The sequence below is a fragment of the Balaenoptera musculus genome, chromosome 2 (assembly GCF_009873245.2).
Source record: "Balaenoptera musculus isolate JJ_BM4_2016_0621 chromosome 2, mBalMus1.pri.v3, whole genome shotgun sequence".
NCBI lineage: Eukaryota > Metazoa > Chordata > Mammalia > Artiodactyla > Balaenopteridae > Balaenoptera > Balaenoptera musculus.
In genome coordinates, this window is record NC_045786.1 from 6,604,417 (window position 1) to 6,631,544 (window position 27,128).

The 27,128-nt window shown below is 39.9% G+C and overlaps 1 protein-coding gene across 1 annotated transcript in view; it reads left to right on the forward strand.

Moving 5' to 3' along the window:
- Positions 1–27,128, forward strand: part of ITGA8 (integrin subunit alpha 8) — a 182,768-nt gene that overhangs the window by 94,122 nt on the left and 61,518 nt on the right. Inside the window, exons 14-22 of the mRNA XM_036844499.1 lie at positions 1,170–1,215; positions 4,179–4,286; positions 9,607–9,662; positions 10,079–10,233; positions 11,871–12,008; positions 12,499–12,566; positions 14,143–14,290; positions 21,057–21,149; positions 25,485–25,564. Of these exons, the coding sequence (XP_036700394.1) occupies positions 1,170–1,215; positions 4,179–4,286; positions 9,607–9,662; positions 10,079–10,233; positions 11,871–12,008; positions 12,499–12,566; positions 14,143–14,290; positions 21,057–21,149; positions 25,485–25,564 (892 nt within the window). The remainder of the gene's footprint in view (positions 1–1,169; positions 1,216–4,178; positions 4,287–9,606; positions 9,663–10,078; positions 10,234–11,870; positions 12,009–12,498; positions 12,567–14,142; positions 14,291–21,056; positions 21,150–25,484; positions 25,565–27,128) is intronic.

The following is a 27,128-nucleotide window of genomic DNA, read 5'->3' on the forward strand; positions in this document are numbered from 1 at the left end:
TTTTCCTTCTTCACAATTTCACAGATAGAAGATTCCTTCTTACCACAGATCTCAGCAACCTCGGCATAGGATTTTGCTTCTTTCCTTATTAAGTGGAGAACGTTCACCTTTTTATGTAAAGGAAGCACTTTACAGCTTCTCTTTGGCGCACCTTAATTGCCAGCATCACTCCTTTTTAAAAAATTTTTTTAATTTTAATTTTTTTTTTTGGCCGTGCCACGCGGCGTGCGGGATCTTAGTTCCCCGACCAGGGATCGAAGCCCTGCCCCCTGCAGTGGAAGCACAGAGTCTTAACCACTGGACCGCCAGGGAGGTCCCTAGTCTCACTCCTCTTGCACTTTGGAGCCATTATTAAGTAAAGTAAGGGTCGCTTTGAACAAGCAGTGAGACACCAAGTTGGCTAAGTGACTACGGACAGGACACGCTGGACCAAGGGATCATTCACATCCCGGGCGGGACAGAGCAGGACGGCGTGAGATTTCGTCACGTTGCTCAGAATGGCGTGCAATTTAAAACTGATGAGTTGTTGATTTCTGGAATTTTCCACTTAATATTTTCAGACCGTGGTTGACCACAGGTAACTGAAACTGAAGAAGCAAAACCGCAAATGAGGAGAGCCAGCTGTAACGCTATGTCAGTTATTTCATATGCTACCGACCACTCTGCCAAAACCATACTTGCCATCCGCATATTTGTCAAGAGCAAATGGCTGTGACAAGATGACAGCCAAAATGTCCCACTTCGTTGGTAAAATGCTTTCCTTATAGGGTTGTTCCGGTAGCGGGATGATAAAATACTATGTGCAACGAGCCTGGCACTTAGTAGACCCTTAGCACCTGCTTTTCCCCTATTGATTTAAGATGTGTGCCTTGAGTTTGGAGGATAGGAGAAATGGTGTTACGATGAGTATCTGAAGCATTTCTAGAAGGCTGGCCTTCCTGAGTCCAGAAGGGTTTGAGATCTATTGATGCATGTGTCATATGGAGCTAGAGTGAAGTTCCAGTATCCTTTCCAAAATGTCTTAAGAACGGTGTGATTTGCTGTTCTTACTTTTATGACTCTCACTCTGCAATCAGCATTTCAGGATGCTCTATGTGCTATTTATAATTATGAGTTTGGATCATTTCTATAAAATTTGTGCATGTGTTGTGTGTTTTTGTCTTTTTTAGATTTAATTGTGGGTGCATTTGGAACAGGAAAAGTAGCTGTTTACAGGTATGTGGTTGGTGGTATGCAAATGCTCTTTTCTTTTATTGACATGTAACATTATATTAGTTTCAGGCATACAACATAATGATTCAATATTTGTATATATTGCAAAATGATCACAATAAGTCTAGTTAATAACATCCATCACCACACATAGTTACGGTTTTTGTGTGTGTGATGAGAACTTTTAAGATCTACCCTCTTAGCAACTTTCAAATATACAACACAGTATTATTAACTCTAGGCACCATGCTATATATTTCATCCCCCAAACTTATGTATCTTATAAATAGAAGTCTATACTTTTGGCCACTTTCATCCATTTCCACCTCCATCTCATCCCCACCTCTGGCAATCACCAATCTGTTTTCCGTATCTATATGTTCATGTTTTGGTTTTGATTTTTGTTTTTAGATTCTACATGTAGGTGAGATCATACGGTATTGATCTTTTTCTGTCTGGCTTTTTTCACTTAGCATAGTGCTCTCAAGGTACTTCTGTGTTGTCATAAATGGCAAGATTTCCTTTTTACGGCTGAATGCCACATTTTCTTTATTCCTCCATCTGTGGGCATGTTCTTCTAATTGTCTCAAAGGCATTTCTTTTTCGTTGTTAGTTTTGCCTTAAAGAGTAAATCCCAACTATTTATTTTGGAGAACATTTAGATGCTCTTTGTAAAGTTTGGAGGAATATTTGCTCTCAATATTTTCCCCTTTCTTTCAGCTCTTGTGTCTTTTTGTTCTCATACCTCATGACCAAACTTCCAGCTTCTACTAACATAACATTAAATAAGATATGAATCTTAGCAGAACTTCTAAAATGACACACATTTTAAAGGTATTACATTTAAATACTTCTCTTTGCTTTGGAAATGCATTAAAATGTGCCTATAGATAAGGAATGCAGGGTGGGGGAGTGTTGCTATACACCCTGGCCTCTATCATCAAGCGTGGACACTAAATTAAGGAACAGAAATACCAAGAATTGGTAGCCTCCAAAAGCAAGAATTGAACAACTGTTCAAATGTGACAGGTCTGGATTTAAAAAACCTGGCCACTCCACACACTCACCCATTTGTAATCTTGGGCGAGTTTCTGTAACTTTCTGAGCCTCAGATTTTTTTCATTGTAAAATGGGCATAATATTTACATTACAAGTTTATTTTTGTTGGAAGAATTAAGTGAGAATCTGCATGTAAAGTACATGGAATAATAAGTAACTGGTAGACAGTGCTACCAATTACTTATTAGATTCTTTTTTCTTCTTAAAAAAATTTAGGTTCTTTTTTATTCTTAAAAGAAAGTTTTATAGGAATGCAAGACACTAGGTCAGAATATCAAGACAAAAGGCAGAGGGCCAACCCAGGTGTTCTGGGCACATAGTACGAACCTAGGTCAACTCCCTGAGGGATTCTAAAGTAGGTTTCCTCAAGTAGGCAAGATTGTCTTCTTCATCAGTCCCAAGACATACTCAGAGGGCTGGTTTATACCAGCCGCTCTCCACTTCAGGGGGTAGAGAATCAGGTGATTGAAACTCTCAAAGTACCTGAAGGATGGGGCTGTGTTTGTGGTGGCTGTGAAGATGCACCACTCAGAGCTGATGGAGTGAAATTGACTCATGGTCCCTCCACTGTGCTCTGAATCTACATTTGCAACAAGGCCCTATTTCCCATGAGCTGCTCCCAGCCGATTACTGGACACAACAGGGATACAAATACAGGCCCACCTGGAGCTCCACTAGCAGGCAGATTTGGCTCAAGGACTCCCCAGTGCCCTGGCTGGAGCTTCTTTCCCAGATCCTCTTTCGTTTCCTTACTTCTTCACAGGAATCAGACGTACATCACACTCTGACTGCTGGTCCCAGCCTCCTCCCTCCCTCCCCTTTTTCCCTCATCAGTATTTGCCCTAATAAGTGTCTTGTGTGTCTAATCCTGTCTTATCATCTGCTTTTCCAAGGGCTGGAGCTAACACAATATTGAAAAGAAAAATCACGTAACACAGTACAGATAATAGCGCACAGGAGTTCAGGAAAATTCCCATTGGGCGCCATTACGGTAATCATGGAATTGTTTAAACCAGTGCCCTAAACAACATGCTGCCCCAAGGCCCAGCCCTCCCTCCTGTCAGAGGAAAACTTAAGCAACATGGCATCATTTCACACTGTCATCTGGAGATTTGGCTCCCAGTTCTCACATCTTGGCACCAAGCTTTATAAATATTGCCCCATTCCTTTCCCCAGTGACTTACTTTCTTGTCTGATTTATCCTCACTGGGTGGTTGGAATGGAGTTTACTCGGTATTAGACCCTCCCCTCAAACTTGGCCGCACAATAGAATCACCTGGAGGTTTTTTGTTCTTTTTTTTTGACATTCCAGTGCCTGGCCTTGACCCCGGGAGACTGGCTTCTGTTTTAAAGCTCCCGGGGTGCTTCTGTTGTGCAGTCAGGGTTGAGAACCATTGCTCCGCGTGAAGCACAGAATGAGTCAGCTCACCCTCATGCGTTTAGCTCCATCTGCAAAGCTTGTCTAGAAAATGATCAATCAGGGTTAAAAATCACCAGCCAATATGGTGACAAAATTAGCAAAACTCGAGTACTTACAGATGCAACATGAGTGACTGTAGGATGATGTATTTCCTCATATTCAGATGGGAATATGGACAGACTAGCAGATCCCAGAGGAGAAATCTTTCACAGCCACGTCGCCAAAATACCGTGAGCCCCTCCACAGACAGAGAAGGTCCGTGAATGCGGCTGTGCTTGATGGGCCCATGGCTCCTTGATTTGTATTCATGAGCCACCAGATGTGTCTGGAGGTCGTTGGTTGAGTCTGGAGCCCACCTGTTCACTCAGTGAGGGGAATTCTTGGCACCAGGGCCGGGAATGTTGGCCGTGGCCTCTAGAAGTGGAGTAGTGGGCTTCTGCCTGGCCCCTCTTGGGGCTGGTTAAAACCGTGCGTCTTCTCCTTGCAGAGCGAGGCCGGTTGTGACGGTGGGAGCCCAGCTTCTCCTGCACCCGGTGATCATCAATCTGGAAAATAAAACCTGCCAGATTCCAGAATCGATGGCATCTGTGGCGTGGTGAGTCAGTGTGGGGCTTCCGGCCCTCTTGTGTGAACTCAGATCACCTGGAGATCTGGTGAACATGCAGCTTTTGGGGGCCGTAGGCCTGGGATGGGGGCTGAGACTTCACATTGCTGAAGAGGCTCCAAGGGGGTGCTAATGCTGTGGGTCTGTGCACCAAATCTGAGTGGCCAGTTGTTAGTCTCTCAAAAGAAAAATAAAAGGATCTCTGACACGATGCTGATCTTTTGCTGTCATGGGAAGGCCATTTCTCCAATCTACAGCCTCCATGTGTGATGAGAAACAAAAGCACCTGAGAAAATTCCCGACAAAGCAAATCTTGGAGATCTCTTTTAGAATCTTGGCATACTAAAATAAACATTAACCAAACTGAAAATATAATAAAATACCTTGATGCTCGTATTTGCATATGCATATGGAAACCACTTTTCAGACATATGTATTGTCCTTTTTTGTTTTTTTTTTTTTCTTAAATAGTCAGGCTTGGATTAAATTACTTGGTTTCCTGTGCTGAAAATAGATGTCAGTTTTATAACCTCACATCTGTATACAATGAGACAGAAGGTAAACATGGTAAAAATAGAGATTTTGGTGTCCTCAGCTATATTTCTGTGGCCATGATCTCATCATCAGGAATAGTCCTCTGCCTGGCCTGTAGGCAAACAGGCTCGTACACCTTCTGAGAACGTTCCTTGTGAATCTGGCAGGTCACCCGAAGGCAGTAAGAAATGGAACTTGGCTGTAGCACAGCTCAAGAAAATGTCACTTTGCTTCTCAATATGTAGGTCCTCCAGGGTCAGAAGTCTGTCATATTGGGTAATGCCTTAGGGTATATTCTCTGAAAAATCAACAAACATTTGGAGCATCTGAGATTTACCTCCATTTCCAGATGATATGGTCGGTTCCTGAGAAAGTCAGAATGCAGAACACACGAGTCTAGACCCACAGAAGTTATTCCCAGCCAGTTTCAGCACGTTGCTCATGGCCTTGGACAGGGGTTCAGACTGGAGTCAAAGCCTTTGAGGGTGGTGGATGGGGGTGTGGAGGACCCTGAAGAATTCTTTGAAAAACATCCTTTGCTGGGACCTCTCGGTTCAGGGAGGCCTGTCTTCCCCTTAAGCAGCTTCTGAAAGTAGCTGGGAAATGCCTTGAGCACATTTTAAAATGGTATGAAACCATAAAATACTATAATGAAAACCTGATCTGAGAAAGTATGTGAAAGAGCTAGCTAGCATCTCTCCTAACCCTGGATGAAATGAACATGAAATGAACAATGAGTGCTACTTGGGCACAAGTATTAAAACTTTGGTATTTTGCCCAATAGTCCTCTGTTCGCACATTCATCACTGAATGGACTTCTAGACTGAATTCTTTTTTTTTTTTTTTAGTTTTTAAATTTTTATTTATTTATTTATTTATTTATGGCTGTGTTGGGTCTTCATTTCTGTGTGAGGGATTTCTCTAGTTGTGGCAAGTGGGGGCCACTCTTCATCGTGGTGCGCGGGCCTCTCACTATCGTGGCCTCTCTTGTTGCGGAGCACAGGCTCCAGACGCGCAGGCTCAGTAATTGTGGCTCATGGGCCCAGTTGCTCTGCGGCATGTGGGATCCTCCCAGACAAGGGCTCGAACCCGTGTCCCCTGCATTGGCAGGCAGATTCTCAACCACTGTGCCACCAGGGAAGCCCCCTAGACTGAATTCTTTAAAGCATATGTGTGTGGCACACTCTGGTGTGAAATGTTGTTACTAACTAGATCATCTTTTCTCAGGATTTTTCAGTTTTTGAATTTTTTTAAAAATTTAAGTGTTTTTTAACAGATTGTGGGATCTGTTTGGTTTTATGGAAAGAATATTCCTTTTATTTTTATTTTTTAAAAATTTTTTATTTTTTAATTGTTTTTTTCATGGAAAGGCATTTTATTTTAAATATAGCAGATTGGGAGTTTGGGATCGACATGAATATTACTTTTTAACAAGAAAATTTCCTTCTTTTCACGAACTCTTGTTGCATTAAATCAGATTGCTTAGATAAAATACGATTTGTTACATGGGCAAATTACAATTACAATTATTTATTTGATTCTATTGCAACCATTTCCTGAAAGATGTTTTATTTTCACATGCAAAAATTTTGAATGGGTAACTCAGAGTATTAGAAGATGGAAAATTAACAGTGGGTTCAGTCTCGAATGTGTTCCTCGGATACTTTTTAAAATTTATTATAGGAATTTAGCTCATTTTTTTCAAAATGATTGAAAAGTGTTGATTTTCTTTTCTGTAATTTTTGTCTGTATTTGGTATAATCTCGTACTGTACATCTGAAAACTATTAAGTAAACCTCTAACTGGAAAATAGTTCTCCATTTCCCTCAATGTGAATTTCTCTGCCTTTCAAACAGCTGTGTAATTTTATAAAATTTCTGCTACTTGCATTTCTAAACTAGAAAAAAACAATAAAGCCAATGCATAAATATTCACATAATTGTTATCTAATGAGAAAGATTAAAACTATTTGGTAAAAAAAATTATTTTATAAATTTAAAAGTTAATAACTATCCCCTTTTCAAATTTGGAAAAACTTTTCAGATATGCCTGATTTTATGTAAAACCTGATATTTGCCATCACTGAAAGAGTATTGAATTGGTTAGATTGAAAAATGAATTGCTTTGTACTTTTAAGTCCTGTTTCACATTTATCTCATTCCTCCTCTCCCATATGTGGCTACGAGCACCATTACATCACAGGGTCATTATTCTAACCCTTCTTGCATTGGGTTAGGACTTAGTATTAGAGGATTTGTAAGGTACTGTCCTGCCTTCTGAAGCACCAGAAGTATAGCCCAACAGTTTCATTTAGAAATTATGTGATGAGGGATCTGGGCTGGTTTAATGGAGTTTTTTCGCTCCAGTCAGACCTATTCATATTGACTATGATCATAAATGCTAGTTTGAAATTTTAATTCTAATTTAACAATAATTCACAGCTTCCTCTGACAACAAGTGTGCGTTATAATTAGGTATAGACCTGTGAGTGCACCTAAGTATTTGTTATATAAAACATACGATGTATATGTGTGTGTTTATATATAACATAATATAATATAAATGTTCTAAATTCAGAATGAATACTTCAGTGAGGTTTTCTTTTTAGATCAGAAGAGAGTGCTTTGAAAGTTATAACTTGGCAACTCTTTTCTGCTAAAGACATCTATAAGCCAAAAAGTTTAGGTTGGAGTGCTATTATCAATAATTCAGTAAGTCGTAGCAGTTATTTAAACTTGTATGAAAAAGTTAAAATCGTCCACTTAATGATATAAAGGTAACAGAAAGGGGGAACTAAGAAGTATAGAATAACACTGACATATAAATTATAAACCGAATGATCCTTCAGCTGATGACATCGTTTTTCAATCAAATTCTTCTCAAAAGGAGGAGATAATGTTCACATTCATAACTTTATCTCTTTTGCAAAAATTTTTATTGCTTCTCAATTGTGTTAGACAAAATACTGTATGTAAAATTATTTTAATCTATAGATATAATGATAATTTTATTACAAATAGGAATTTATCTTATACAAGCTAATGAGTTTTGTCTATTCAGTATAAGGATGAATAGAAAAACGGTCAACAGTTTTAACACGTACCCAAGTACCTCCAAAAAAGTCAGACACAGAAAAAATTCCAATTTTGAAAGCCAGACCTGCTACAAAATTTAAAGATGTGATTAACTATTCATCTTTCTTGAATTATTCCAATTGAAGTGGAAGTGGGTTGGAATTCATGATTTCTCTGGGGAAGTGGTACAAACACTTGAAATAGCAGAGACATCTCGGAAAACGTTAGGCTTAATGGTATGTGACAAATTACTTACCCTGAAGGGAGACATTGACTGAGGTCACGGGAGCTAGATGAATCCCAGATGTGACACATCTTCATTATATCTGACACAGGAAGCTGACACATAATTAAAGCGCGACTAGAGATTATTTACTCCTTTTGGATTCTGTGGAAATATTCAAATCATACTATTTACTAGTAAAAACGTTAAGGCTGTCATTAAATCATACTTAAGTATTTTCTTACATTTTTACTTTCTTGGAAATGTGAAAAAGCCCCATCTTGAATGCTGGCGCTTAGAGCTTGACATTTTTCCATAGGGAGGTCAGCACATGCAACAGTCAGGCAGAGACCACTGGCCGGTCCTCATTCCCTCCAAGGCCACAGGATAGACCCAAGTGCAGGCCATCCTACAAGCCACAGCAGGCACCTCCCTGGATTGAGTTTAGGGCATGTTCAAGGCAAAACTATAAAGGTCTCTCCTACATATCCATCCTTTTTTTATTGACCTTATACACTGTATCATTGTGCTTACCAAGCCTGAGACGGTCACTCTACGCTCCCCATTTTCTTTCTTTTTCCCTTCCCTCTTCTGGTGTCTCTGCCTCAAATTATATCCCACTCCTGGCAAGTAACTGCCTGAGTTCTTATCTCCTTCCACGGAGAATGGATTATGGGTTAATCGTACCGTGATGCTCCATGCCTCTCAGAATTAAATCCAAATACTTTTTTTTAACTGAAGTGTAGTTGATGTATAATATTATATAAATTACAGGTATACAGTATAGTGATTTACAATTTGTAAAGATTATACTCCATTTATACTTATTATAAAATATTGGCTATATTCCCCATGTTGTACAATATGTCCTTGTAGTTTATTTTATACCTAATAGTTTGCACCTCTTGATCCAAATTCTTTAACGTGATTTTCAAAGCCCTGTTCCCTACCTGTTGACCCAGCCAGCCTCGGCTTCCTACAGCTTTCCCCATCCTTCTCTAACGCACCAGATTTCTTCAGGTTCCTTAAATTGGGGTCACCTGCTTGCTCACCTCCAGGCTCTGCCACTAGCTGTCCCCCTGCTGTTCTGCCCAATTCTTCACTCCCTGGCACATGGAAGATATTCACATGCATTTCTTGAAAAAAGGCAGCAAGTAATTGATCAATTAATCCACTGATTAAATCAATCGACCTCTAGTCATATTTTAAGTATTACCTTCCTATGTAATAATGTCACCTTTCTTAATCGTATTAGAATTGTCGGATATATATATGTATATAAATATATTTTTGATAAGTATATATATCAATCAATAAATATATGCATATTTATTTGTTTGGTTTTGTGTGTGCGTACACTAAGAGAAGTATAGAGGAAAAATAATGCATTCGTTTTATCTGGGGTAAGGTAAAGGAAGTTTGCTACTTCAGATTGAAAAAGTTTATTAACGAATAAATTATTGATTATCATTTTCCCTAGCTTTTCTTTAAGAGTGTGTGCATCTGTGGCAGGCCAGAGCATTTCAAACACAATAGGTGAGCATATTTTCATTTTTCCACTCCTATACCATATTAAGAAAAGTCAACAGTAAGCGTTTCACTGCATAGACCATATAAAGCTTTCAAAGAGCTCTTCATTAGCACCAAGATTTCTATTATAAATATGGGAACTTCTACATAAATAGTCCTTGAATAATTGATACTGTCTGGAAGAACAGACCTAATTATGGGGGAAATGACTTCTTGTGTAAAACCATTATAAAACAAGTTTTTTAGCTTGGGGAGTATTTTATCAAATCTTTGCAGCTCATGTATTGTTTTTGATCCCAACTATGGAAAAAATGTTTCCTGAATAAGCAAATTGAAATAGGAATTCATATCTCTGATAAAGCGCTACATTCACTGAATACTTTTCCTTTCTGGATTATATTTGCTTTATGTCTGTCCTTTAGGCCTGACTGCCGAGGTGCAATTAGATTCCCTGAAACAAAAAGGAGCCATTAAACGCACGCTCTTCCTTGATAACCATCAGTCACATCTCGTCTTCCCTCTCGTGATAAAGGGGCAGAAATCCCTCCAATGCCAGGATTTTATCGTTTACCTTCGAGTAAGTGTTCCAGAATCACCTTTCTGGTCTCTAACACTGAAGTCCAAATTCCAACCATTTTTCTCCATTTAAACATCACAGTGGTTCACACAGACCCACATCTATGTTCACTTTATAGGAGGAATCTGTAAGGCCACACACCCCTCTGTTGAGCCTGACTTCAGCCAACCTAATGACGTATTGCTTTTAATTCCTAAGCTGCTTCTTTTTTTTCTTTAAATTGTTATTAGAGTATAGTTGGTTTACAATGTTGTGTGAGTTTCTGCTCCTAAGCTTCTTCTTGTTTTGAATACCCTCTTTAGTACTAGTACTAACTCAGGTGGTTTTCATTTCTAACCGCCTCACCCCAAAACACATAAAAGTTAGACACAATTTATTTGAATTTTTATCCTACGTGAGGATGTTTGGCCAGATTTTATCAATGTGCATTTCTGAGCCAACTTAGGAAAAGGGTGAGGCATTCAAAGGCTTTATTAAAAGTAAATTATAATTACATTTTTTTTTTTTTTTTAATTTATGGCTGTGTTGGGTCTTCGTTTCTGTGTGAGGGCTTTCTCTAGTTGTGGCAAGTGGGGGCCACTCTTCATCGCGGTGCGCGGGCCTCTCACTATCGCGGCCTCTCTTGTTGCGGAGCACAGGCTCCAGACGCGCAGGCTCAGTAGTTGTGGCTCACGGGCCTAGTTGCTCCACGGCATGTGGGATCCTCCCAGACCAGGGCTCGAACCCGTGTCCCCCGCATTGGCAGGCAGATTCTCAACCACTGCGCCACCAGGGAAGCCCTACAATTACATTTTTAAAGCAATGTATTTTTACAATAACTCCTAAACCTACCATGAAATAAAAAGCCAAAATGTGTTATGATATAGTTATTTCATCTTCTTACCAGTGGTGAGGTGGTGAAGCCTCTTTTCATTTGGTCTCCTCTTTGAAGGGATATAGTAAGGGAAAACCTGTAGAAAGCAGAGTTTACAAACACATTCTAGAACGAAAAGCTGGTGCACGACCCTCGTGTCTCATTATGACTGATACTGGCACCCAGCTGAAGGGTGGCATGCCCACTCCATGGTTTGGGAGTTCCTGTGTGCCCAGACCTTGCTGCTGGTGCTACCCCCTCCCTCCCCAGGAAGGTTCTGGTGCTTTTTCTAAGGGAACTTCAGATGTGCTGAAGGTGTTTTGAAGTTCATGCAAACAAGGACTTAAAGAGATGATAAGAAAGGAAGAGAATCGAGAGGTTTCCTTCCTCTGAGCCCAAGGGGACTGATAAATTCTGCCAACCTCATTAAAGTAAAAATCCCAGTTCACGAAAGTTTCAGTGACGTTTACTGTGCATCTGATTTTTAACTGTGCAATTTGACCAATCTGTCTGAGTTGTTGAAGATCTGGAGAACCTGAAGATTGCTTCTAGAAGCATGTATTTCAGCGAAGCCACCGCTCTAAATGATTCCAACTCTGAACATACGTTCATTAAACTGGCTTCTCTATGCCACGTCCACAGCATGTGCCTAGGCCCGCTGGGGTGGTAATTACTTCATCGTTCAGTCTTAAGGGCCAAAGTCAAGTGCTGCCTGCCTTTCACCAACTAACATCTTGCAGCCATTTTACAGGGCCTTTCTTGAGTTTGTGATTATTTTCCCTAGGATGAAACTGAATTCCGAGATAAATTGTCTCCAATCAACATTAGTTTGAATTACAGTTTGGATGAATCCACCTTTAAAGAAGGTCTGGAGGTGAAACCAATATTGAATTACTACAGGGAAAACGTTGTTACCGAACAGGTAGGTCCTGGCCTGTCTTTGATGGTATATTCTCAATCAGGCCCTGGGCATTGCTCCTGTGACCTTAAGACGAAATCCAGGCCCTTTTGTTTTCATTCCTGCACACACATTTGTAACATTTGGGAGATTTTCTGAACATGTTTCCTGAAACACTGCATCCCTGTGTTTTCAGAAGCCCTTCCCCTTGTGGAACCAAGATTTAATTTGTTCAAAATGTGGCTGTAATAGAAGCAGTACAGCCTGTAATCCTCAAAACATCGGTCAGCGTAGCATTCTTTACAGACATTTCAGAATGAATTGGAATTGGGCTCCTAAGTAAACTAGCCTAAAGGGGAGGTCACTGCCAAACAGAGCTTCTAGCTAGGTAGACTCATGCAGAGTGAAAGGAGAGCTTTGGTTTAACTTGTGGGATCATTCATAATTTTCAAGAGAAAGGATGGGATTCAGGTTTTCCCAGATTCTTCCTGATACGTGTTTTTCCACAACACAGGCTCACATCCTGGTCGACTGTGGAGAAGATAACATGTGCATTCCTGACTTGAAGCTGTCAGCTAGACCGTAAGTTTAAATAAATAAACTTGTCCATTTTATCTAATGGCATACAGGTGTTTACTTAAAGCTTCTCTGGAGAAAGTATACACTTCCAGCCACTACCAAAATAAGTGCACTGCGTGAAATTTCTGAGCTTGGCTACACTTTGGGTTAGCCTGTGGTTTAGGTCTTTGTCATTGGTGTCAAGTGACACACCCCAAGACTTTGCCTGAGCCGTTCCATCCTTCACCAAAAGCGGGGGGAAGTGTTTTTGTTTGAAGTTAACTCATCTCTGGTGGTTCCGGTTTTGCTCCTCTCTACCCGCCTCAACCCATCCCCACCCCAGGAACTATCTCGCTGCCAGTGTTTGGAAGCTTCTTGGTAACCTCTCAAGGGGACTTTTTCCAAACTTCATAATCTAGCCAGGGTCCAAAGCAATAGCTTTGATTAAGGGTCACAAGTAGGCATTTCCAAATGCTGTTTCAATTTGAAGTTTGGAGTGAATTAAATTTCCTCAAAATACCTCACAATCAGCTATTTGAGATCTTCCTTTATCTGCCTCTTTCTTCCCTCTTATTTTCCACTTTGCGTCACACACAGCTTCCCCTCCTACTTTCTAAACCATCTCTCTCCCTCTCTTCCCATTGCCCATCTTCCTCCTATGGGATGTTTTCAGTGATGTGCTGAAGCCATCTCCTCCTGGCTTGTGAGCCAATTGTTAACTTTTCGGGAATTTTTGCTGGCAGACTGTTAAGTATGTTGGGAGCTTGAAATTGATCACAGTGGGAGGATTTACACCACTGGAATCGGCAAATGCTACACATACTGGTTTTCTTTGTTTCCTTTTGTTTTTGAGAACTGGTTGTTACTTTATTTATTATACAGGTTTTTTAAAATAAATAAATTTATTTATTTATTTTTGGCTGCATTGGGTCTTTGTTGCTGCGTGTGGGCTTTCTCTAGTTGCGGCGAGTGGGGGCTACTCTTTGTTGCGGTGCGCGGGCTTCTCATTGCGGCGGCTTCTCTTGTTGCGGAGCACGGGCTCTAGGCACGCGGGCTTCAGTAGTTGTGGCACGTGGGCTCAGTGGTTGTGGCTCACGGGCTTAGCTGCTCCGCGGCATGTGGGATCTTCCCGGACCAGGGCTCGAACCCATGTCCCCTGCATTGGCAGGCGGATTCTTAACTGCTGCACCACCAGGGAAGCCCTATTATACAGTTCTGAAACGTTACTTTCCATTTACAGTTATTCCAAAGTAGGGGCTCTATTCCCTGAGTTGTACATACAGCCGTGAGCCTGTCTCAGACCCAGTGGTTTGTACCTCCTCCTCGCCGCCCCCCCCCCCCCGATGTTGCCCCCTCCTCCACTAGTAACCACTAGTTTGAAGCGCTGGTTGTTAAACATTTACCAGAACACCGCTGGATGTTTTCCTGCCCTTCTCATGCAGACGTAGTTTTGATTCCTCTTACCGCCCCCTCATGACGATCCATCTTGTTTTTTTTCCCAGTGTTGCATGTTTACATCCTCCTCTAAGTCCTTAAATAAAATATCCATGAATCCAGAGGTGCATAGTACCTAATGATTCTTTTTAAACTGCATTTTTAGAGATAAGCATCAGGTCATCATTGGAGATGAAAACCACCTTATGCTCACAATCAACGCGAGAAATGAAGGGGAAGGTGCCTACGAAGCCGAGCTCTTTGTGATAATTCCAGAAGAGGCTGATTATGTTGGGATTGAACGCAGCAACAAGGTAATGCCTGTAGGTGATCTGGAGGAGGAAAGAGCTCGGTGTATTTTTGAAGACAAATCCATGTTAAGTCATCTTAGCTGAGGATTTCTTCCTCAATGAAAGAAAACAAAATGGCACCTTATTTTGTTAAGCAGAATAGCAACGGCCCAGGAAGGAAGATGGTCTTAAGCAGTATTAATATCTTTCTTGGCCACGGTGCAGAGATAAACTGGCCCGAGATTGGGAGCTGAACCACGGAAGACAGCTGGCCGAAAGCAGCCCCTCATCAACGTGATCCATCCGCTTACACTCCCAAGCGAACTCCCACCCTCCCTGGCTGCTTTCTGGTCTTTGAGTTCCTTTATGCTTCAAGCAGGTCCCAGGAGGTCTGGTTTTCATTACTGCTTATGGAGGAAGGTCCGAGCAATCCCAGCTGAGCACTGAAAACAGCCTAGACAGGCACTGGAAAGGAAACACGTTCATGTTTTCTTTTTTCTTGGTCCACCTTTTCGGGACCGGGACCAAGAAAAAGTCAGGTTTTTGTCATTTGCCAGTCCTGCAATGCCACTATTTGTTAAACTGACGGCAATGCTTTTTATCGATTTCCTTTCCTTATCACAATATGAATCTTCCCACTCAGAATATCCTCAGGTTCTGCTCTAAAACCATTATAAATACACTGAAGGATAACAGAGAGAGTCCCTTGGTTTCGGAGATACACAGACTCACAATTAAGGGCAGAGACCAAGTTTCACACTTTCATAGTCACCCCTGCACTTCACGTAGAAGTCGGCATGATGAGTGTTATTTAAATTCTTGCTGATGGATATGTTCATTTAACTGAAGTTTATTAAAGTTCTGCTACTTTCCAAAAACTGCATCCTCTTGGGAACGTGCACGTTCTAATGATTAAATAATTTAATGAAAAATAATTCCTCTAAAGAAATGCTAACAACGGTTGTGATGTCAGTATTTGAAAGGCATTTACAAACGTGGGGAATACAAAATTATCTGTGCACACCTCTAGTCTCATGACTTATGTTTTGACTGAATTATCTTCTCAGTGAAAAAATAACCCAGAGGAGCAATAATCAAGTATCTTTGACAGTTGTAAAATCATCACGAGTTTCTGTTGAAGAAATTTGTAGGAACATATCACTTAAGAATAATTACATGCAAATAATACATAAACAAACAAACAATGAAGCTCAAGTATGTTATCTTAAAAAATGTTCCAGGGTTCTTCCTATATTTTTATTTCAACTCCCTTTCTGTCACTGCACCCCTGACTTTGTTAAACAAAGCATCTATTCAAAATATTCTTCTTTTAGCAAAACATCTAGTTTACTGTTCACTGTTGGGTGGAAAACACAGGAAACATTTATCATTTCTATCTTTGGCTTTAAACATTTTAACAGACATTATCTATAATCTCCAGTGAGTCTTTAACTGTTTTTCCTCCATCAGTTTCCCTTGGGCAGAATTTGATTTGACATGACTAAGCCACATTCTAATTCCTCCTTTGTTGTTAAGCAGTTTGAAGTTTGTGTCTCTTTTTATTTATACTTGGTTCAAGTTTTCTTTTTTTTTTTTTAACAATTTTCTCTCAAGGGGAAAAGTTTGAGGGATTATCTGATTGTCAGTTTTGTTGTTCTTTGGCTAAAAACATTCATCTTTTTGAAAATGTAGAAGCTGATCATCTCTTTCTCTGGAGACCTTAACGGAGCCAGCCTTTACAATTCTTTTCGATGACCTTCTAAATTTTTCTAGGAATAAAGGCCCATGTGCTCTATCTTTTTATTATTATTGTTGTAAACTATATGTAACATAAAATGTACTATTTTAACCCTTTTGAAGTGTACAGTTCAGTGCCATGAAGTATAATCACGTTGTTGTGTAACCATCACTACCGTCCATCTCCAGAACACTCTCATCAGCCCAGACTGAAACTCTGTACCCATGAAACACCAACTCCCTCTTACCCCCTTTCCCCAGCCTCTGGTACTCAGCGTTCTACATTCTGTCACTATGACTGTGTCTATTCAAGGGACCTCATACATGCTCCACTCCTCTGTCTCAACCTACCTCACACTCAGTACGTCCGGAACTAGACGTCATCTTCCCACACTCCTCCTCCTCTCTCTAGTCTATCTCAGAGAATCACGCCAGTCTCCACCCAGTTTCTAAAGCCTAAGTCAGTCCTACACCTGTCCAACCCTATCCTCTATCTGTCTCACTGCCACAGTCCCTGCCTTCCTCCAGGTTGGCACAATCTTCTCCCGAGATGGTTACACCAGTCTCCTAACTCATCTCCCCATCTCCCAGCCTCCAGCCCCTTCCCTGCATGGGAAGCCCTCTTTCTTTCTTTCTTTTTTTGGCTGTGTTGGGTCTTCGTTGCTGGGCTTTCTCTAGTTGCGGTGAGCAGGGGCTACTCTTCGTTGTGGTGCATGGGCTTCTCGTTGCAGCGGCTTCTCTTGTTGCGGAGCCTGGGCTCTAGGCGCGTGGGCTTCAGTAGTTGTGGCACGCGAGCTCGGTAGTTGTGGCTCACGGGCTTAGCTGCTCCACGGCATGTGGGATCTTCCCAGACCAGGGATCAAATCTGTGTCCCCTGCATTGGCAGGCAGATTCTTAACCACTGCGCCACCAGGGAAGCCCCGGGAAGCCCTCTTTCTAAAATGCAAATCTGACCCTGTCACTCTCTGGCTGAAAACCCTCACTAGCTCCCCATTGCTTGTAGGATAAAGTCCTACAAATCCCTGAGATGACTTATGAGGCCCTTAATTACATCACCCCTGCTGACCTCCTCAGCCTCATCACAAGCCTTTGCTTCTTTCCTTTACCTCCCACCCTAGTCCTCGAGGGATGGAATTTCTGTTTCTGTAACACCTATGCACCCTCCCGCCACAGAGAGCTTGCACTGCTGTTCCCTCTGTAACTCTATTCTCTCATCCCCTTTCTCCAGCTTACTTCTTACTACTCACCCTTCAGGCCTCAGCCTAATAACGATTGAGGCTGCTGAAATTCACCGAGCAATTGCTATGAGCTGGGCTCTGCTCTGTGCTCTTGCAAGTATTCAATTTACTTAGTCCTCATAACAGCCTGATAGAGAAACAGTAAGGCTCTCATTATCCCCATTGTATAGATAAGGAGAAATTCAGAAACATGCCCAAAGTTACACAGCTATTACGTAGCAGAACCAAGATTGACACCTCAGCTGTCAGGTCCAGGCCCGTCTTCTTAACCACTGAGCTGCCAGGCCCCCTATGAGCTTACGTCACTTCCTCCAGGATGTCTTCTCTGATTGCTTACTTCTATGTGCCTGTCCTCCTCCATCACTGTGAATTTCTGCTCTCATGAAACTTAACAAACTGTACTAATTGTGTGTTTCCACTGCTTGTTACAATTGCTTGTGATTCCTTATTACGAGTCTAATAATAATAGGACATTTAAGGAGGACAAGCGTGGTTTTTTTTTTTGATCAGTGCCTGGTAAGTGGCAGGTACACAGTAAATATTTTCAGTGAATGAATAATACTCTAAGAGCTATAAATGGATGAGAACAAGATGGTCCAAGGAACAGCTGAGGAAAATAATCTAGAAATATCTAGAAAAACAATCATTGTTTCTCCCACTCAGAGAGAGGAAATAAAGGTTAAAAAAAGAAAAAGGGTGGGGAATCTGGGGAGAGAAAAGATCTCTGATTGATGTGAAAAAGCTATTTCTAGAAAGCTGGGGAAAAAATGTACATATGACTTTCAACCTTCAGATAAGATAAAAATATTTACTATAGAAACAAAATCCTTGAATTATATTCAAGGGACACGTGGGTATTTTGGAAAGCTTTTGCTGAGTTCTTTTTTTTTTTTTTTTTTTTCTGTTTTCAGGATTGAGTTAGTAATCCCAACACAAAACATCTCTGTACATTTAGGGTTAGTTATGGATCCTTCAGAACTTGAATACATGCTAAAGCTACCTTTGAGAAGCAAAAATATTATCAGCTTTTGGAAAATATGTTTCTTACCTCCTTAGGATACTAACATGTCACTCGGGTTATTTGGGAAGAGCAGGTATTAAATGCTGCCTCTGAATATCAGAGATTTCATTTCTTTCTCATGAGTTAAAACAGACCTTTCAATGGCTGATGGCAGGAAGAGGGCCTTATACTCAGCTGTGTGCTTGTTCATTTCATTTCAGGCTCCTTGTAGGGAAGACTGGGAGCCACGTTTGCTGTGTATCTCCTGACACCGTCTACTACTTTGTGCTGGACATTTTTCTAGGCACTGGGAAGAGAACAGATACAAAAATACCCCTGCCTGCTTAAGCTTATTTTCTTAAAGTGTATGATTTACCCACAGAGCTCTTGACTTAGGTGTCTGGGGTTTGTTTGCCTTTTCTTTGCTTTGGTTTTGGCTCTTGGTTTTTCTCAACCATGTGGAAAGAATGGAAAGGAGGTGGTTTCTGAAACTTATCCTTGAAAATTCACATTACTTCCTTAAATGAAATTTCGATAGAGCTGACAGACGGATAAGTGGTCCTTGTATTTGGAACCCTCTTCCATGGTCCTCTCATGGGGTCCTTTGTGAAAGTCCTCAGTTTGCAAGCTTATCTTTGGGCATGAGGCTGACAGGTAATAAATATATCAGTAGCACTTAAGTTAGAGTAAAATAATGGATGAACATATGTAGCTATTACCAAAGGCAAGAGCAGGGCCATAGGGACATTAGGTTTTGAAAGATGGAAAGGGGCTCAGGGTGGAGATCCAGATGTGGATTTCTAGCCTGAAGACACAAGGGAGAGCTGTGAGCAGAGGACAGGAGTCCAAAGATAAACCCCCTTCACTTTCCCCTCCGTCGGGTGTAACTTTTTTTTTTTTTTAATGCTACCACATAGAAATAACTTTTAATTCTTTCCACTCAGTTTGTATATCCTTGCAGACTATTTTCTCTACCCACACATACACACCTCCATCTCTACGTCTACGTTTCATAGACTATCTTTCCACATCAACACTCATAGATATAACACATCCTTTGTAATTCTGGCATAATATTCCACTGTAAAGATCCATTAATTTAAACACAGGAACATTTATAATAACACAAACATAGGTTAATAACTCCTTTTCCACTAGATTTCACTGTTTTCCTTTCATTTGTTTTCCACATAAACATAGGACAGAAGACTAGAAAGCAAAACACCACAATCTCAGTTTTTTCCACTAAACTGAAACCAGTGTTGAATCACAATCTTGTTCTTGCTAAAATAAACAATATTTTAAACACAAACACAAATGCTGCAATAAATATAACCCTTATTTTCCCTTGTGTACTAAATTGCCATTATGGTACAAATAACAGGCTTTGGCAATGGACTCAAAAATGCAGTTAAAGATCCAGATCATCTTCTAAAATTATTCTTTGAGCCTCAAAGAAATCTCCAAAATGAATGAACAATAATCAAAAAATTATTCCTGAGCTATCAGATGCTCCTGGTGCCCAGTTAAACAAAGCAGTTTTCAAGAACTGGGGCCCAATAAGAAATACACTAACACCACCTCATACAATCAGCAAAACAATAGTCTCCCAAAATTTTCCCCTTAAAAATTACATCATCCTCAAAGACTTCAACAAAGAACTATCATATGATCCAGCAATGCCACTTCTGTGTATATATACAAAGGAAATAAAATCAGTATCTCAATTGATATCTGCACATCCATGTTCGTAGCAGCACTACTCACAATAGCCAAGAGGTGGAAACAACCCAAATGGCCATCAATGGGTGAACAGATGAACAACATACAGTACACACATACAATGGAATATTATTCAGCCTTAAGGAAGGAAATTCTGCCACATACTACAACATGGATGGCCCTTAAGGACATCTGGCTAAGTAAAATAAGCCCGTCGGGTGTAACCTTGAGACCTTCTCCAGCACATAGTTCTAAGTGCCTCTTCAAACTTGAGTTTTTATACATTCTAATCAGAACAGGATATGGGGCAAGACGGGAGATGAAAAGCAGTGGGTAAACATAAAAAAGTGTTCTCTTCCCATCTTAAGTATTTATAGGATTGAACAAAGATTGGGTATGTAATCTCAAAATGGAACCATGGTATGGAGAAATCTGTGTCCAAAGCAATTCTCTTGCAAATGGTCATTGGGTTGTAGGATAATCTATAATATACATATTGCTGTCATTTCATGTTTGCAAAAGTTAATTTGTTTAGTCATGTTTAATTATCCATGATCTTCATGGCCCAAATTGAACATGAACAGTAGTGCAAATCATTTCAAAAATGTTCATATAAATAGTCTACTAAGCATTTTCAGGGACTTCCCTGGTGGTCCAGTGGTTAAGACTCAGTGCTTCCACTGCAGGGGGTGCAGGTTCAATCCCTGGTCAGGGAACTAAGATTCCACATGCCACGCGGAGCGGCCAAAAAAAAAAAAAAGAAAAAAAAAATATATGTGTGTGTGTATATATATATATATATATATACACACACACACACACATATATATATATATTCTACTATGCATTTTCTTCCTCAATGAAACACAACAAATGTGTTTACCCATCCAACACGTTTCTTCTTAAAATTAAACTTTGGTCTTTTCTCACAAGCTTCTCTTCTGAGTTGATGGTCACACATGAACCCTTGGGCTCAGGCACTCACACAGGTGTTTGAAATCAAGGGAAGCTGCCTGGCCCACAGCATTGCTTTTGCGACAGGATGTCGTTTATTCTGCCCCTGACTCTACACTGGTGTTCTTTCCCGTTGCAGGCATTGAGACCACTGAGCTGTGAGTACAAGATGGACAATGTCACCCGAATGGTGGTGTGTGACCTTGGGAACCCTATGGTGGCTGGAACAAATGTAAGAGAAACCCAGATGCACTTAACTGATTTCTGTCTAATTGAATTTTAAAGAGAACTAGTGGAAATCCCCCCCAATTAGCACTCAGCAATTTAGCACCTGGCAACTAAAACCAATTAGGCAGGAAATTCCCAGGGTGGTGGGATTTTGCATCACAACCCACACTGAGTGGACAATCCGAGCTAAAATACACAAAATGATGAATACTTTCATAGGCCTTTTCTTTTGACATCAGTCTTACATATCTTCAGTCTCAACAAATCTCTAAAAACTATTTTTTTTACTACAGATTTTTTTCTCGAGTATTTTTTCTTTGAATTTCACTACAAATTTTTTCTTTGAATCCAAGAACTACGATGTAAAGGATTTAAGAAATAACAGAATTAAGAATTTTAGCAAAGATGATTAAACTTTTACTTTAGATATACCTCCCATGTGAATATCATTCACAGTGTTTTCCTGTTAAAATATTACCATAATCCAGGTTTTAAAACAGCTTTACCAGGTCTGTATTTTCCATGCATCTTACTTGATAAAGAATAATGCAGAAAATTGTTTAGAGCAAGAAAAAAGAAAGGATCACTCATGATCTGTAATAGGCTTATGAAAGAATAAGGAGTCTTCTTTTTCTTTCTTTGTTTCCAGATTTAGGAACTTCCCATTCAGGATTACTTGTGGTCAATAAATTCATTTTATGCCATTGCAGTTTAAGTATACACAGAGTAACTCCTTGTAATAAATATCACAGTAGAAATCATTATTTTATGGAGTCATAAATCAGGAAAAAAACCCTGAAATCTGCAAATACTACGTAATTAAGTGTTACAAATTAAACATATGTATTCCTCTGTTTTAAATTAGATGCTTATGATTCATTGATAATGAAATGGCCTGTTTGAAAAAACCTTCCTGGAAATGTGTAAGTGTGTAGGTTTGTATTAGAACAGCTTCCCAAAGCGTCTTCCAAAGAGTGTTAATCCTCTGAGGCAAGCCTTTAAAAGGGAGCCCTACAGTCACTGCTGAGAATCATATCCTCCTCTGGGACATTCAGGTGCCTATTTCATTTTAAAGGTGCTGAGAAGTTCTGCAGTAAGGAAACCTTCTAGCCCAGTGTTTCTCATATTTATTTGAGCCTTTGAAACTTTCTATCCAGTAACACCTATTCCCAGTTTATACTCTAGGATACTGTGCTAAAATAATATGTTTGCCTTTTTATATTCTAAATTGATTATCATTCCATTCATCCTGGGTATTTAAAAGATATGCCAAGCTGTAGTCTAGTAAACTCACTTCTTGGGTCAAAAAAGTAAATATTTAAATGAAAGATAAATGTTTATAATAGATTTTTATAACTAATATGTATTGATTGCCCTCTGTGTTATAATTCCATTACTGGGTGTTTTGTGTGTGTTATCTCATTTAATTTTCACAACTACCAACAATCCTATGAGTCAGGTATTTCTCCTGTGTTACGGATAAGGAAACTGAGACTCAGAGAAATCAAATGAGTTACCCAAAGTCTCACATAATGAAGAACAGAATCAGGATTCGAACCAGGCCTCAACAAAAAACCCACGTTCTAGCAGGTCTGCAAAAATTGGATAAAAACTAATGAATAACAGATGAGATTTTTCAACAAAGCCATGAAAGATAGAATGGGATGTCTAAGCTGAGATATTAGAACATTCTTCATTAGAATCCTTTTATCTAGACGCTAATAAACCCTTTGACTAGTTTTCAAGAAAAATTCAGCCACCCAATTTGATAGGAAAAGGTCTACCTAAGGCCAGACAGAAATGAATTGACATGGTGGTAATGGTGTTAGCATCTATAGGTGACCGGGCACTCATTCCTTTTTCAGTATTAAAAGTGTTAAATCCAGACCAGAGATCATCTAAGGTCATCAATAACTAAGGATAATCTTGGAACAAAAACTGGACACCAGTGTTGTTCAAAGTGGAGGGTAAAAATGGCAGTGTGGTCTTAGCCACAAATGTGTTTTTGTGAAAAGATGTCAATCCATTTTACCAGCAAATAATCTTTAGAAGTCAAGGAAGTAAATTGTTTGTATTCGTTTATCTCTGAGGTCTATAGTAGAAGAAACCTAATAGCTTTCTTATCTCACCCTTGAATGCCCTTAAACACATCAAATTTTATTGCATTCTGTTTTGTTATAAAATGCTTTGATTTATTTACTTCTTCATTTTGTACTTCTAAAAGAATACTCTCAATGGGTTGTAGTAAAATTCCAAATGTAAAAGTAGTCCTAACTATTTAAAAGCATCACAAATTGCCAGGATTAATTATCCCAGTCCTGATATTTTTTAAAAAGTAGTTTTCAAGTGACGTTTTATTTTAACAAAGCATTCAAGGTTGTATTCAGAAGTTTACTTCTGATTTGTAAGTAGTAACATCATTTTCATATAATAGCTTTAGTAATGTAAAATATTTATATACTGATAAGATTTGTAAAAATTCACAAAGTCTCTCTAGTAGGATAATAAAAAAAAAATAGTGGCTCAACAAAGGCTCTTTAGAATCAATGTCCAGAGATCTGGCTTTTGGTTCTAGTTAAGAACATATGTCTCTTATCAGTATGAAACTGTCACACCTTTAGGGTATCCTCATCTCATGCTGAATAATAAAAGACCAACATTAAACAGGCCTCCCCACAGTATAGTAAGCTCCCCATCACTGGAAGTGTGCAAACAAGGGCACACTCTTTTTCACCATTTTTAATTACACCCCTTCTATATGCCTGGTACTAAACTAGAGTCTGATAATATCGAGATGAAAATGTACAATCCCCATTCCATAAGAAACTTAAAATTTAGCAATATCATAGGTTGAGTCATGGGTGAGTAGCAAAGAAGGAGACAAAGGATAAAGAGAACATTTCTGCCTGACCTGGCCTGTGGGCTTGGAGGGTGTATTGCAGGAGGATCCCTTGTCCTGAGCTTTGACGCATGAGTAGGAGTTCTGCAAGTAGAAAAAGCAGGAAAAGACTTTAAAAGTTTGTAAAGACGAGAGAAGAGCATGTGCAAAGCCCCAGAGGTCTGACAGAAAATTGCACGTTTGGAATTATAAAGGAATTCATCCTGGCTGGGGCATAAGGATGTATAGGCTTAATAATTAGGCATACCCTAATTATTATCCCAGTTTCTCCATCGATCAGCAGTGATACCTTGGGCAAGTCACATGGAGATGGGAGAATACCTGTTTGTAGGAATGTTTGGAGCAATGCAATGATACGGTAGATGTAAAGCCACCAGGGCAGTACCTGGCTTGCAGCTCGTTCGGTAAGGGCTAGTGAACTGACGATTTATGATAAAAATGATGGTTTATTATTAGTTCATATTATTACTGGTTCATAATAACACGAGTTTGATGGCTGGTTTGATTCTCATAGTGTAGTGGCTGTGAGTTCCAGGTTCTGGAGTTGGCTTGTAGCGATTTCAGTTCCAAATCTAGAGTGTATTTGCTCTGCACCTGGAACAAGGCACTGAATCTCCCTAATCCTCAGATTGTTGCTGGACGGTAAGATGTCAGCATTCACAGTATAGCTCGTAGTGTGGATGTTGTGATCACATGAGACATTGCATGTAAGGCTTAGTACAGCGCATGAGAGCCTAAGTAATAGAATTACATGTCTTAGCTATTATTTTTACTTCCTTATTTATATTATCATTGGATTCACTTTTCTCCAGGTTTTTAAAAAGCTGTTTTCAAACTATAAAAATATTAAGAACAGTTTTAGAACTTTGGAAAAGAAAGAAAGGTGGAAAAAATAATCCATACACTCACAACCGTTAACTGCAGCATATTATCCTGGTATATTTTCTAACAAGACACCCTCACTCCTGTACAGTCATTTTTCCACTGGTAGCCTTTTAAAACCATAGGTGAAACCATGGCACATACAACTTTGCAACATTTTTTCTTTTTTGACCATAGTTACATTAGAAGCATTTTCCACATGGCATAGGCTTCACAGATGTAACTTCAATGATGACATAAATGTCCATCAAACAGAATTATCACAGTTTTCTAAATCAATCTCCTCTCGTATATTTAGGTTGTTTTTAATTTAGCACATAAAGAAGGTGGCAGGAAAAGAGTTGATAGGAGGATAAATGAAGAGAGGGAACCACAATATGTAGGGACTCACATCACCTGGGCCCCGAAGTCTCAGCTACCCCAAGGTAGAAGCAGAAAAAGGGACAGCAGTCTAGGGTGGGGATTTTCAGGGATGACTTAAAAAGATTTCTATGCTGTGTATAAGGTTCCTCCCATGTAATAAACTTAGTGTCTTGTGATTTTTTTCTTTTTTTTTAGTCTTCCCTGGGCCTCCGATTTGCAGTTCCACGACTTGAGAAAACAAACATAAGCATTAACTTCGATCTCCAAATCAGAAGGTTAGACCTTTACATGCCTGAAATATCATCAGCATTCAGTATTAAAGAGGATCCATGGTGAAATGAATGCCCTCGTCAAGCTCCTTCACCTTAAACATTCTTCTGAAATTAGAACCCAGACGTTCACAGACCATTTTCCTTTGTTTCTCAGTTATTAGTTATTTCAGTTTTTTTCTTTTTCTTTTCTTTTTTTTTTTTTTTTTGGTTTTTGAAGAAGAGATCCATTCTGCAGGCCAAGGTGTGAGAGTAAAATTCTGTCCTGAGCACGCTCCCACCCCACCTGCTCCTCCGTCTTTCCTCTTTCTGATGCACATGGCTTTTCCCACCCCGCACCAGTACCCCTACCACATCCTGCCATTCTCTCTGCTGGGGGTCAGCTAATCCCTGAGGACAAAATTTCTGCAAAAAAAAAAAGCATAGATTTTGAGCTTGCGATCTTGAAATCTAACTTTTCAAGGATGAATGAGTCTCTGATGGTTTAATTGTGAGCAGCAAGGCAGGATGCAGGTAAGATCATATACTCAGAAGGCAGGGCCTTCTCTGGCAACTCTAAGCCAAACCCTGAAGGGAGCTGCCCCTTTTATCTAAGGCTGACTCTGCCCCAGGATTCAAGTGTGACTTTACCTTGTCTCTGTCTATTCTGTTTGCTCCTTCATGGCTGAAAATAATATTTCATGAGTTAAAAGACCTACAGAGAGCAATGTGTCATGAGGGCCAGGGATTCCCAAGTGTGGACTTAAACCCTTTAGCCAGTAAGGGAATCAATGTAATGGCTCTAGACCTGGATGAAAAGAAAAGGATATTGAATGGAATATATCAGAGTTCATGAAAAATTCCTTTCAGATACATGTAAATGTGTGTTGTAAGACATCCTGTAGGATGTATATAAATATATATGTGTGCGTGTATACATATACACGCACACATATATATTTGTGATCTGCAATTTTAAAAGTTTGAAAAACACTGATATAGACAGCACACGCTCAGTGTGTTCAACCCTTGTTCTAATATAACAATGACTCTGAAGTCAGTACCTACAATTTGGTTCTCAAATACTGGTGTGCAAGATGGCTAATCTCTAAACTTACCTTCTGTCCTGCAAGAAGTGAAGTCATTAGAGTGTGATGACTTTTAGAGTAATTACTTTACACAATGGATTACTTTCTAATAGCTACTTCAATTAGAGGTTTACAATTTTTTTAAAAAAATATATAATCCCGGACTTCCTTGGTGGCGCAGTGGATAAGAATCCGCTTGCCAATGCAGGGGACACAGGTTCCATCCCTGGTCCAGGAAGATCCCACATGCTGCAGAGCAACTGCGCCCGTGCGCCACAACTCCTGAGCCTGTGCTCTAGAGCCTATGAGCTACAACTACTGAAGCCCGCGTGCCTAGAGCCCATGCTCTGCAACAAGAGAAGCCACCGCAGTGAGAAGCCCGCGCACCACAACAAAGAGTAGCCCCCACTCGCCACAACTAGAGAAAGCCCGCGAGCAGCAACAAAGACCCAACGCAGCCAAAAATAAATAAATAAATAAAATTTTTAAAAGTCTTAAAAATA